This window comes from Chrysemys picta, unplaced genomic scaffold (genome assembly GCF_011386835.1).
Source record: "Chrysemys picta bellii isolate R12L10 unplaced genomic scaffold, ASM1138683v2 scaf1, whole genome shotgun sequence".
NCBI classification, from domain to species: domain Eukaryota; kingdom Metazoa; phylum Chordata; order Testudines; family Emydidae; genus Chrysemys; species Chrysemys picta.
In genome coordinates this window covers 2,676,914-2,690,177 of record NW_027052708.1, presented here as the reverse complement: position 1 = coordinate 2,690,177, position 13,264 = coordinate 2,676,914, and the positions used below count along the sequence as shown (strand labels likewise).

Sequence of the window (13,264 nt, the reverse complement as noted above, 5' to 3'; positions counted from 1 at the left end):
CTTCACTGGGTGTTGGATTAGACCCTAATTGTGGTTGCGGTGAAATGTATGTCTTTGTAATAGTGATGTCCATGTTTGTTATTAACAGGCCACATTACTATTTCTAGAACCTCAGATACCGAAAAGAAGTTTGTACCATTGCTAAGAATGTTATATAGCTATAGATATAGATTGATATAATTGTTATATTTTTTTACTTTTCACTTGATCTTTTTATCAAATACATACACATTTATTTATAATGTATATAAATGTGTATGTATTTGATAAAAAGATCTAGTGAAAAGTTACAAAATATAATAATTACATCAAAATCTTTCAGTGAGCTAGACCTGATTGTTGAGTGTTTGTGTGTGTATGTATATGTTTGCTATTTACCTTCACAAGCAATATGGGTTTCTTCTACTCTGTTACACGATTGTTGTTTCCAAGGGTCTGACGGGCATTGCCAAAGGGAGCTGTGCTGCTTATCGCACCGAACACCATCCACCCAGGTGGGGCCAGAGCCGCGTCCATGTGTAAACTCTTTCAAAAGTGTCCCTCTGTCTCCACAGTCCAAGTGTTTGCATGTAAGTGCCATGGTGACGGCATCCATAGGATTGTTGCAAACACTGCCCCAAGTCCCACTGTAGAAAACCTCCAGTCGCCCAGCACAGTCACTGCCACTCACCAGTCTCAGATCTGTGAATTCTAGGAGGAAAGGCAGAAGTTGGGTGTGAAGGTTTCTGATTCTGAAACACACGGGGGGGTTAAAGGTTGAAATCCCAGAGATTGCTAACAATCCTGCCCATTCTTCTCCAGAAGAATCTGAGACATTCTTCTAGAGACCAGTGACAGGCCCACGAGCAATGAAATTATTATTTAAAAGACACCATTTACCAACATTTGCAAACAGTGGTACCCGAGATTCAGAAATCAATCTGATATTTGTAGTACCCCTTGGTATTAACTGTTGGCAATGCTGACTTTTTAATGGTGACCACTGCAAGTGGGTAGGTAGTGGGGAGAGTGAGAGAGAGAAAGGAAAAAGGAGATAAACTTTCTGACATCCTCAGCTCACTCCTCAGACACCCATGTACTTCATTAAGTCCCCTGATTATCAGACTCATGTGAGCATTCCCAGACCAGACCTGAGCAGAGAACTCCCACATCCTCTTTGTGTCTGCAGTTGTGCTGGCCCCATCCCCCGGAAGGACAGTCCCAGAGATTGGATTCATTCCCAGAGCAGTTCACATCATCCAGCCAGATCTGCCCGGATCCTTGCCCATAATGAGCCGAGACAGTTGCATTGATGGCGTGTCCACATCCAAGTTGTTTGCAAACGACATTGGAGTCTGACAGATCCCAGGAATCATCACAGACTGTCCCCCAGCTGCCATTGTAATAAATCTCCACTCTCCCGGCACAGCGACCTGCCCCGTTCACCAGTCTGATCCGCCTGCTCCCTGCAGGGATAGATCCCAGCTGTTAATATGCAATAGAGAACTAAACAGCTTCCATGCAAATCAGTGATGATGCTCCAATGGCTGAGATACTGAAAAATGTGTGTCTTTAACAAGAAACATAAAGAGAAGAAGTCAGTAGAATTAGGAAATGCTGAGGACTTTGTGAAGAAACTTCCGATAAAAGCATTTAAAGGGACAGGACCTAATCCTGAACCTTTAGTCATCTGAGTCATCCTTATGGGACAGGTCTTGAAAGTAAGAACTACTAGTGAAGCTAAAGCTTTGTAGAATCAGCTCCTACTTGGAAAACTTGAACATTTTCAAACAGGTCTTCTAAGGATGCGCAAGAAATATCATATTAACTAACAAATTTATCAGAAATTCCAATTTTCTTTTAAATTGTTACCGACTTGGGAGGTTCCAGAGACTTGGAGAAAATCCTAGTGGGAGCAGGAATGGGCCTTTACTGTGCCATAGTTACCCTGCAACTGGAATGGGCATGAACAATGATTTCAGTGCAGTAACAGTACAGTGCATGATACAGGTGTTTATTAAAAAAATCTGTTATTTGAAGAAAGCCATTGTTTATTTACCTTCCCCAGAAAAGAACCATAAGAACATAAGAGCTGCCAGCCTTGTCTGGGTCAGACCAGAATCCTGTCTGCAAAAGTGGCCTTTGCCAGAGCTTCCGGGGGAGTGTACAGAAGAGGGCAATTATGGAGTGACTTACCCCGGTCCTCCGCTCTTGGCTTCTGGCAGTCAGAGGCTTAGAGTTGCTCTGAGCATGAGGTTGTGTCCCTGATCATCTTAGCTAATAACCATTGATGGACCTATCCTCCAGGAACTTATCCAGTTCTGGTTTGAACCTAGTTATACTTTTGTCCATCACAACATCCCATGGCAATGAGTTCCACAGGTTAGCTGTGCATTGTGTGAAAAAGTTCTTCCTCTTGTTTGTATTAAACCTGCTGCCTATTAATATAATCAGGTGATTCCTCGGTTTTGTACTGTGTGAATGGGTAAATAACATTTCTCTACTCACTTTTTCCACACCATTCATTATTTTATAGACCTCTATCATATCACCCAATGAGTCTGTTTTCTAAAATAAACAGCCCTAATCTTTTTAGTCTCTGCTTGGATAGAAGCCATTCTGTACCCTTCAACATCCTTGTTGCCCTTCTCAGTACCTTTTCCAGTTCCACTATATCATTTCTGTGGATGGGGCAACAAGAACTGGACATAGTATTCAAGGTATGGGCAGACCATGGATTTATATATATGCATTGTGATAGTTTCTGTCTAATTTTCTAGCCCATTCCTAATAGTTCCTAATATACCATTAGCCTTTTTGATCATTTCTCAATTTTCAGCAGTTTTCAAAGAATTATCCACAGTGACACCAAGATTTCTTTCTTTGGTGGTAATGGCTAATTTAGAAGCCATCATCATATATGTGTAGTTGGGATTATTTTTTTCCAATGTGCATTGGTTTGCACTTAGCAACAATGAACTTCACCTGCCATTTTGTTGGCCAGTTACGCAGTATTTCGAGATCCCTTTGTAACTCCTCATAGCCTGCTTTGGACTGATCATCTACAAACTTTGACACTTCAGATTTCACCCCCTTCTCCAGATCATTTATTAATATATTGAACAGCACAGGTACCAGTACAAATTCTTGGGGGGACCTGCTGTTCATGTCTCTCCATTGTGAAAAATGACCATTTATTCCTACCCTTTGTTTCCAATATTTCAACCAGTTACTGATCCATGAGAGGACCTTCCCTCGTATCCCATAACTACTTAACTTCCCTAAGAGCCTCGGTGAGGGACCCTGTCAAAGTTTTTCTGAAAACCCAAGTACACTGTATCAGCTGGATCACCCTTATCCATATGCTTGTTTACTTCCTCAGAGACTAGAGAGGCATGACTTCCCTTTACAAAAGCCTTGTTGACTCTTCCCCATCAAATCATGTTTATCTCTGTGTCTGATAATTTGGTTCTTTACTGTAGTTCCTACCAGTTGCTTGGTGCTGATGGTAGGGTCATCGGCCTGTAATTGCCAGGATCTGCTCCAGAGCCCTTTTAAAAATCAGCCTTACATTAGCTACCTTCCTGTCATCTGATACAGAAGGTGATTTCAGTGATAGGTTACATACAACAGTTAGTAGTTCTGCAATTTCATATTTGAGTTCCTTCAGGACTCTTGGGTGAATACCATCTGGTCCTGGTGACTTATTACTGTTTAGATTATCAATTTGTCTAAAATATCATCTTATTACACATCAATTTGGACTGTACATCAGATTGGTCATCCGAAAAGGATAGCTCTGATGTGGAGATCTGCCTCACATCTTCTGCAATGAAGATTGATGCAAAGAATTAATTGAGCTTCTTGCAATGGCCTTGTCTTCCTTGAGTGCTCCTTTAACACCTTTGTCACCTTTGTTATTTAGTGGCCCCATGGTCTGTATGGCAGGTTTCCTGCTTTTCATGTACTTAAAACAATTTCTAGAGGTAGTTTTTGTGTCTTTAGCAATCTGTTACAATAGTGATGTACAATCAGTAGGAATAAAAATATTATCATATAATCCTCAATTCCTTTTTCTTTTCAGTGAAGCAAAAGGATGTACTATTAAGATTACGATATAACAATACCACATTATAACAAAAAGTTTTACTTAATCACCAAGAGAAATAGGGTTATGTATGACTTCCTTTTCCCATTAATAATAATAGAATCTAATTCTGACATAGCACAGTTCTTTGGTAGATCTCAAAGCACTCTACAAAGGAGGTCAGTGTCATTATCCCCATTTTACAGGTGGGGAAACTGAGGCACGGGGCGGTGACTGACTTGCTGGAGGTCACCAGCAGGCTAGTGGCAGAGCTGGGAGGAGACCCCAAGACTCCTGAGTCCTGTTCCAGTGCTCTGTGAAATAGGCCACAGTGCCTCCCCCTCTTTTCTTTTTTGATTCTGGATGCCCCATTATTGAAGATTTTAAGATAAGAAGCCACTGTATTTATGCATTTACTGACATGCTCAGAAAATTATCTCTTCTGCCCAACAAATGTTAGGATAGATATCAATATTTTTCATTGTCAGAATTTTCCATTATTCTTTCAAAAAAAAAAAAAAAACCCTCCAAAAACCCATCTGATTGTATTTGTGGTGAATGTGGGGGCAGGGTAGAGGTTACTGCTGTGTACCCTGAACTGTGACTTACTAATTTGACTTTTAAGCTGGTGTCACAGTGTCAGCGGGAACAGGCAGCTCTGGCCACAGGTGGATATGGTCACAAGACCAGTGGCTGCCAGCCATTAAAGCTGGATAAGGCTCACTGTGGGACAATGGAGCAATCATCATGGGGATGTTCTCGTAGATGGCCTGGCTGGCCAACCGGGAAAACTAGTCTGAGGCAGCAGGAAGACTTCACCTAGCCTGTAACACAGACCACTGAGCAATATGGTAATTGAGCCCAGACACACACATGGTGGGTGGGGACTTAAAGGAAAAACAACTTCACAGAGAAAGGGGAGCAGAGTGGGGCAGACAAACTGAGCCCAGCTGGGTCTCATGAGCACCTTGGTTCTTACAAGAACACAGGCTCATTCTGTTCTTTTCCTGTTACTCCCCCAGGGAATCCCAGCTCACTTAATTTGCAGTGAAGCAGAGATTAGATGAGTGGCAACACAAGTGTAGGGGGTTTGTTTTTTTAAACCCCTTTTGCTCTAATACGTTGTTCCAGCTGCTGAATAAAGTGCTTTGTTCTGAGTACGCTGTAGGTCACTATCACAGGACACAAGTTCCCCGGGGAAGAAATGAAACCCAGTCGGACCTGCAGGGTGCTGAGCGGTTGATTTGCACAGGGTAGTGTAACCAGGCCAGGCCTAGCGGAGGAAGAATCTTGAGATTCCACCCCAAGACAGGCCAGGGCAAGTGGGCCAGGCCTCATGTGGGTGCACATAGAGACACCAGGAAGGGGAGAGAGGAGCAGCTAACTCTGTAACCCTGACAATGTTCAATGAAAATAAAAAAAAGTTTGTGAAAATTTCCATGACAAGGAAACTATTTTACATCTGAAAAAGTTTTGATTAAAAACGCAAGACAGATAGACAGACAGCGAGGTTGCTGCAATGCATTAACCTATCTGGTGGCTGTGCTTTTCTCTTTGCATAATACTATATTTTTACAACAGAGTTTGATCCTCAGATCCACATATTTTCAAAGTCTGATGAGATCACAGCACAAGGTGAGATGTTTACAGGCCCTAGGACAGGTCATGTTCCTATTGAACAAGGACAGGATGTTTGCAAGATTTCATAGTAAGTCACCTGAGCAAACGACGCCGACATCCTCAGCAATTCCTGGCTGCTCTGCCTCAGATGTGGAGATGATGCAGAGCGTCAGATTAGTATCGTTTCCTGCACACTGGACACTTCTCAGCCCCACAGGGCCCGTTCCTTGCTCAGATTTAGGGGGGTTATAAGCTTTCTCAGCGACTCCGCACTGGAGCTCCCTGCACACCACGCTGGCATCGTCCATGTCCCACTGGTCATCCAGCACTCTGCCCCACACACCATGGAGGGAAATCTCAACTCTCCCATCGCACCGGCTCTCTCCATTCAGCAGTCTGAGTGATTCAGAACCACCTGGGCTCAGGAGAGATGGGAAACACACTGAATAACACTCCCTGTTATACACTAGAAATAATACAGAGTGCACATGAAATTATGGACTGTTACTCAATAAGAAGGCATAAGCCACTGGTCAGAGTGTGCCACAGTGTTAAAGGGAACAATCTCTGTGAGAAGACACTTATTCTTTTCACTCTATAAGTAGAAGGTGCTATAAGGATTGTAAAACTCTGACCTTGACAGGAGACCCTGTAAATGAGTGAGCGAAGGAATTCCTGCAGGTTACTGATTGGGAAAATAGTGTCTGTGTGTGGTGGTGTAATGGCTGCCGAGGTTTGTAGTTACTTTATCCAGGTTTAAATGCCTGGAAGCCAGTGAATGGTGCCTGCACAAGCACTTAGCAGGTGGGTCGTGCATGATTTAGGCAAGTTTGCCTTAAGGGAGTTTGGGCAATGGAAGAGCTGGGTTCATGGTGGTCAGGAACAGGTTATTGTTGGTAAATTCCCTTAGTTCCCTCTGATCTTTGCTCAGTCGGTGGCAACTTTCTTGGTTCACCTGGGTCCAGTGCAGGAGCTCCCAGTGTGAGATAGTTCCTGGCACTGGTGGTTCTGACTGGAGCTGTCCCTTGAAGTGTGGTGTCATCTCTGAGCCCAACGTGAGATTCCAACTGATCAATTCACACCACACTAAGCAGATTGTTCATGGGGTGGGGAAGGGTATGTGCTCTGTTGGTGAATATTGTGACTTCCTTGGGATGTGAATCTCAGTCTTTGCGTGTGTCTCAGAATCAGTGAGTCCTACAGGTGGTAAATTAGGAATTACTCACCAAGTTCAGACACAGGTGCAGCCAGGAGAGACTGACAGTGTTAAAAGACAACAGCACAGTCAGTGCAGGGCGCATGCACTGGCTGTGTCAAGTACAGTATGCACTAGTACGGCAACTTGATGGGTGCAGTTTGCGTGCACTGGATCCAAACAGCTCAAGGATCTTGGTAGCCAAATAACATTTCAAGGCTAAGAGTGAAATCCTGGCCCCCACTGAAGGCAATGCTAAAACCTCCATTGACTTCAACGGAGCCAGGAGTTCACCCTAAGACTGGAGCAGGAGAATGGCTGCGTGCAGCTAGCGTAGTGCAGAGGTGTAGCCACAGGTGGGCCGTGGCCCATCCAGTTAGCATCCAGGCCCCTCCCAAATCAGGGCCAGAGCCCTCAGAATCCACAGGCTGGGACTCCCGACCCTGGCTCAGTGTCCGTCAGCCTGGCCGTGTCTCTCTCCTGGTGGCGCCGTGCGCTATTTCCCTGGTTTCTGACCCCAGTGCTAGTCCCGTGGAGAGTGTGCCTTGTTGGGGCAGGTCTGCGTGGGGCTCGTGCTGGAGCCGGAAACCAGGGCATCAGCTCCCGGCACCGACAGGAAAGGGACGTGGCTGGGCTGACGGACACTGAGCCAGGGTCGGGAAGGGTGTGTGGAGCTCGAGCCCCAGCGGGACCCCCCTTTACCCAAAGGGTGCACCTAGGGTGATCAGATGTCCTGATTTTATAGGGACAGTCCTGATATTTGGGTATTTTTTTTATATAGGTGCCTATTACCTCCTATCACCTGTCCAATTTTTCACATTTGCTATCTGGTTACCCTAAGCACGCCCCACAGTCTGTGTGCCCCGGGCAGCCTCAGCTTTGGATGCCTGCTGAGTGGTAAGGGCTGGCTGGAAAGGGTGGAGGGAGGCAATCCCCCACTCCCTTCTTCCCCCTCCCAGGGCACTTGATCCCTCTTGCACCCCTCCCTCTGCCCCTCCCGTCATTGCCCACCCCCCGAAAGCCGGGGCCCACCCAGGTTTCCTGTCCTAGCTTTGCCACTAGTGTGGTGTGAGGGTAGAGAGTAGATTTGGGGCTTTCCAAGGAGGTTCATGGATATAACTGGGTACCACAACCCCTCAGGAAGGCCAGATGGGATCATGGCAGATGGAGCTCGTACGGAAGGGACCAGGTGTTTTTCCTTCGAAGGGATTCTCCTTCCAGCAACTGTAGGGAGAAATCAGCATCTTCATGTGCTGAGGAGTTCCCAGGGTATGAACCAGGGTATGGGCTGGGTAGCTAGTTAGGAGAGGCAGGGCAGGGCTGCAGGGAATTCAGTTAGGAATGCAGGTAGCCGCCTCTGTGAAAAGCAGGAGAACTGTGAGGTGAATTGCCCGCAAGGTACAAAGGTATCAGCTGTAAAGAGGAGAGTAGACGTCTGTTGAGAGTGCTGGGCAGGGCCCTATAGGTTTAGTCATGGTGTGTAATGCCACCAGTGACTGTGGTCTCTGTGGGAGTCAGTCCTGGAAGCTACATGTCCACTATTAGGAAGAAGGTTGAAATCAAGGGCTTCTGCAGTAGGTGTCTCTGTAAGGATCCCAGTTCCAGTCAGTCAGGATGCCCTATGGAGACTGTACATGGATGAGAAGATGAGAGGGGAGCTGCAACTTCATTAAACAGGAGGGATCCCTTTGGTGAGGGGAGAAGCAGATGATCACAGTGGCCTCTTTGGGTCTTAAAACTCTGCAGATCTATAGACCCAGAATACAGGCTCCATTTAGCCACAAGGGAACCATTGGCTGGCTATTAAAATTAAGTTTTCTAGTGAAATATTTTTTCTGCAGGGCCCTGGCAGGTTTCAGTGCCCAGGATGGATAAATCGGGGTTGTGTAGTGTCAGGCTGTTGCCTGTATGACCCCTGCCTCATTCACTTTAGAAACTGGAAGGCCTGTAGAGAATGAGCAGGGGAGCGCAGGAAGAACTAGGATGATCTTGTTAAGAGCAGTGATTGTCATTCAGTGGAGCTCAGTTCTGTTCCTGCTTCTGCTACAGACTTCACAGGTGATGCTGAGCAGGTTTCTTAAGGCGATTTTTATGGGATCTGATTAGCAGAAGCACTGAGCACTCACAACTGCCGCTAGGGTCAAGACAAGATGTGGCTGATCACTTCTTCTGCAGTCAGGCAGTGTGGGCGGGTGGAACGAGCACAGGGCTGCGAGTCAAAACTTTGTTTTATCCTGACTCTGCTGCTGACTCACTGGGTGGCCTTGGGCAAGTCACTTTGCTTTTCTCTCTCAGTTTCACCAGCTGTAAAATGGAGCTAATAATAATACTTACCCACCTGCTTCCCTGGAGTTTGTGAAGGTTTATTAATGTCTGGACAGTTCTTTGAATCCAAAATATGGTGAGTACTCTGAAGAATCTGGCCCTGAGTGTCACAGGTTGGTGCCCAATCACCCCAAATAAGTAACAAGTTTGGAAATTTGGTTTTAATCATTCTATGTAAAATTTTCAGAAGAACCTAACTGATGTAGGAGCCTAAGTGCCATTTTCAGAAGTGACTTAGGCAACAAGAGGTTGAAGTCTCCATGGTTCTTCGGCTCCTGCGTTACTCGAAAAAATGGGATTTAAGTCCCTAAGTCACTTAGGCACTTTTGAAAATCTTATTCTTGGACTTCTAAGTGTCTAAGTCACTTCTGAAATGGGCATAATAATCGTGCTATTTCCCAGGGTGTTATGAAGACAAATTCATTCATGTCTGTGGTGCACTCTGATACTATGGTGATGAGCACCCTGTGTTGTGCCCTGAGGTTCCCCTGCTCTGCGGACAGTGTCACACAGTGTCCTTAATCCAGCATTACACTTACCTGAGCAAACCACACTGGCATCATTGTCATGTGAGCACTGATAGGCCCCCAGGGCAGTAACGGGCAATACCCCAAATGGGAGGTAGATCGAGCCAAACCAACCTGATCTCCTTCTTTGAGAAAGTAACAGATTTTCTAGACAAAGGAAATGCAGTGGATCTAATTTACCTTGATTTCAGTAAGGCATTTGATACCGTTCCACATATGGAATTATTAGCTAAATTGAAAAAGATGGGGATCAATATGAAAATTGAAAGGTGGATAAGGAACTGGTTAAGGGGGAGACTACAACGGGTCATACTGAAAAGTGAACTGTCAGGCTGGAAGGAGGTTACTAGTGGAGTTCCTCAGGGATTGGTTTTGGGACCAATCTTATTTAATCTTTTTATTACTGACCTTGGCACAAAAAGAGGGAAAGTGCTAATAAAGTTTGCGGATGACACAAAGCTGGGAGGTATTGCTAATACAGAGAAGGACTGGGATATCATACAGGAAGATATGGATGACCTTGTAAACTGGAGTAATAGTAATAGGATGAAATTTAATAGTGAAAAGTGCAAGGTCATGCATTTAGGGATTAATAACAAGAATTTTGGTTATAAATTGGGGACACATCAGTTGGAAGTAATAGAGGAGGAGAAGGACCTCGGAGTACTGGTTGATCACAGGATGACTATGAGCCACCAATGTGATAGGGCCGTGAAAAAAGCTAATGCGGTCTTGGATGCATCAGGCAAGGTATTTCCAGTAAAGATAAGGAGATGTTAGTACCGTTATACAAGGCACTGGTGAGACCTCATCTGGAATACTGTGTGCAGTTCTGGTCTCCCATGTTTAAGAAGGATGAATTCAAACTGGAACAGGTACAGAGAAGGGCTACTAGGATGATCCGAGAAATGGAAAACTTGTCTTATGAAAGGAGACTCAAAGAGCTTGGCTTGTTTAGCCTAACCAAAAGAAGGCTGAGGGGAGATATGATTGCTCTCTACGAATGTATCAGAGGAATAAATACCAGGGAGGGAGAGGAATTATTTAAGCTTAGTACCAACGTGGACACAAGAACAAATGGATATAAACTGGCCATCAGGAAGTTTAGACTTGAAATTAGATGAAGGTTTCTAACCATCAGAGGAGTGAAGTTCTGAAACAGCCTTCCAAGGGGAGTAGTGGGGGCAAAAGACATATCTGGCTTCAAGACTAAACTTGATATGTTTATGGAGGGGAAGGTATAATGGGGTAGCCTAATTTCGGCAATTAATTGATCTTTGATTATTAGCAGGTAAATGTGCCCAATGGTCTGAGATGGGATGTTAGATGGGGTGGGATCTGAGTTATTACAGAGAATTCTTTCCTGGGTGCTGGCTGGTGAGTCTTGCCCACATGCTCAGGGTTTAACTGATCGCCATATTTGGGGCTGGGAAGGAATTTTCCTCCAGGGTAGATTGGCAGAGGAGGTTTTTCGCCTTCCTCTGCAGCGTGGGGCATGGGTCACTTGCTGGAGGATTCTCTGCACCTTGAAGTCTTTAAACCACAATTTGAGAACTTCAATAACTCAGACATAGGTTAAGGGTTTGTTACAGGAGTGGGTGGGTGAGATTCTGTGGCCTGCGTTGTGCAAGAGGTCAGACTAGATCATCATAATGGTCCCTTCTGACCTTAAAGTCTATGAGTCTTTGGAGAAGGATGGGGAAAATGAATTGGTGACATTTATGTAACCTGAGGGACAAAGTGCTGCCCCTGCTCCGCTGCCCTGCATAAGGACTGAGTTGCTGGCTAAAGCTCTTCCTGGAGAATCCAGGGCTTTCCTGGGTCACAACAATTCATTTGTGATAATATTATTTACTTTAATTTTATGTTTAACATATTTACTATTATTATGTGTGGTTTAGGATCCAGCTCCCTCTCCCCTTGCTGTGTCCTGAGGTTCCCCTGCTCTGGGGGCAGCGTCACACACTGACGGGCAAGTGTCCTTAATCAAGCATTTCTCCTGCACTTACCTGAGCAAATCACACTGGCATCATTGTCATGTGAGCACTGAGAGGCCCCCAAGGCAGTAACAGGGCAATGGCCCAAATGGGTTTCAGTCCCTTTGCAGTGAAATATGTCTGTCCAGACAGAGCCATTTCCCTTCCCAAAATACCCTCCTCCCGGAGCCGATACAGCGAACCCACAGTCGAGCTGATGACAGAGAACGTTGGCATCCAGTAAATCCCAGCGTGAATCACAGAGGGTTCCCCAGGCACCAAGAACCTGGATCTCCACCCTTCCTGAGCACGCTATGCTGCCATTCACCAGCCGGAACCCTGTGTACCCTGGGGAGAAGGGAGAAGGGGTTTAGAGAGGGAGCCTTAGAACTATTTCATAGGAAATAGTTAAAGAAAGGAAAGTCAGGGGGAATTGATCCCTTTCTCAGTATCTTGGCTTGTTTGGGATTTTGATCCAATCCTATCCAAACCAGCTCCCTACACAGTGAGATCAGTACATTGCTTCACCCTAATCTAGAATACACATCATTCGGATGTTAAAGACATTGTGCTGAATTCTTACGTGAGCATATGGCACTAGCATCATTTGTGTGTGAGCACGTCTGATTTTCTTGTGGTTTTCTGGGACAGGAGAGCAGGAGAGACTCATTCCCCACACACTGGAATTCTTCAGTCAAGATCTTTCCTTGTCCTTCTCCAAAGTGAGCTCCTCCTGGGATAGATGCAGCTATTCCACACTGAAGTTCATTACAGATAACGTTGGCAACTTTGAGATCAAAGTGTGCATCACAGACTGTGGTCCATGTGTTTCCATGTATTATCTCCACACGTCCTGAGCAGGCACTGTCCCCTGCAACCAGCCGAGGCTTAATGTGTCCTAGAAAGTCAATAAAGGTTGAGAATTATAAATGGGCCTTTAGGAGTTGGGGTGCTCCACTGGCATAAACTTTGCTTAAAAGCTCATTGCTGCCTTCACTTGGCCACCAAACCACAACAGAACTAAAAAGGCAATGTATAAAAAATGGAAAAAGGGGGAATTAGATAACTTCTAATGTATATTGATTGCTATGCTATGTAGAAAACTGATAAGGGAAGCTAAAGACATCAGGATAAAATCCATGACTGGCAGGGCTATGAACAATAAGTAGGAGTTTTTAAGTATACTAGGAACAAACAAAAAATCATGACAATGGTGTAGGCCCATTACAAATAGAGATGGTTAAATTTTTAATATTGATGCAAAAAAGGCAGAAATGTTCAATAAACATATCTGCTATACAGACCCCAGGCAGGAGGACTCAGGGAATGCAGCTATATGGAAGGGCTGGGGGCGGGGCTAGGGTGGGCTCTTCCTGTGACTTTCCGGTACGCCATACTGCTATAAATATCTTACTGGCGCGGCATACCGGAACGTACCACTGTACTTGCACCACTGCTTGTGTCTTACATATTACATTCTTGTTAATACAAGCCAGAATGACATCTCTCTTTTTTGCAAGAGCATCAAAACTTTTCAATTTGTGATCCACTATAA

The 13,264-nt window shown here is 45.0% G+C and overlaps 2 protein-coding genes across 2 annotated transcripts in view; one reads left to right on the top strand and one right to left on the bottom strand.

The window, feature by feature from the left end:
- The window catches only part of LOC101946474 (scavenger receptor cysteine-rich type 1 protein M130-like), a 61,934-nt gene extending 55,442 nt beyond the window's left edge, over positions 1-6,492 (bottom strand). Inside the window, exons 1-3 of the mRNA XM_065578721.1 lie at positions 5,784-6,492; positions 1,131-1,445; positions 379-690 (exon numbers count right to left, since the gene is read on the bottom strand). Of these exons, the coding sequence (XP_065434793.1) occupies positions 379-690; positions 1,131-1,445; positions 5,784-5,994 (838 nt within the window). The 5' untranslated portion in view covers positions 5,995-6,492. The remainder of the gene's footprint in view (positions 1-378; positions 691-1,130; positions 1,446-5,783) is intronic.
- The window catches only part of LOC112061359 (scavenger receptor cysteine-rich type 1 protein M130-like), a 737,202-nt gene that overhangs the window by 293,558 nt on the left and 430,380 nt on the right, over positions 1-13,264 (top strand). The gene's annotated exons all lie outside the window — the stretch shown is intronic.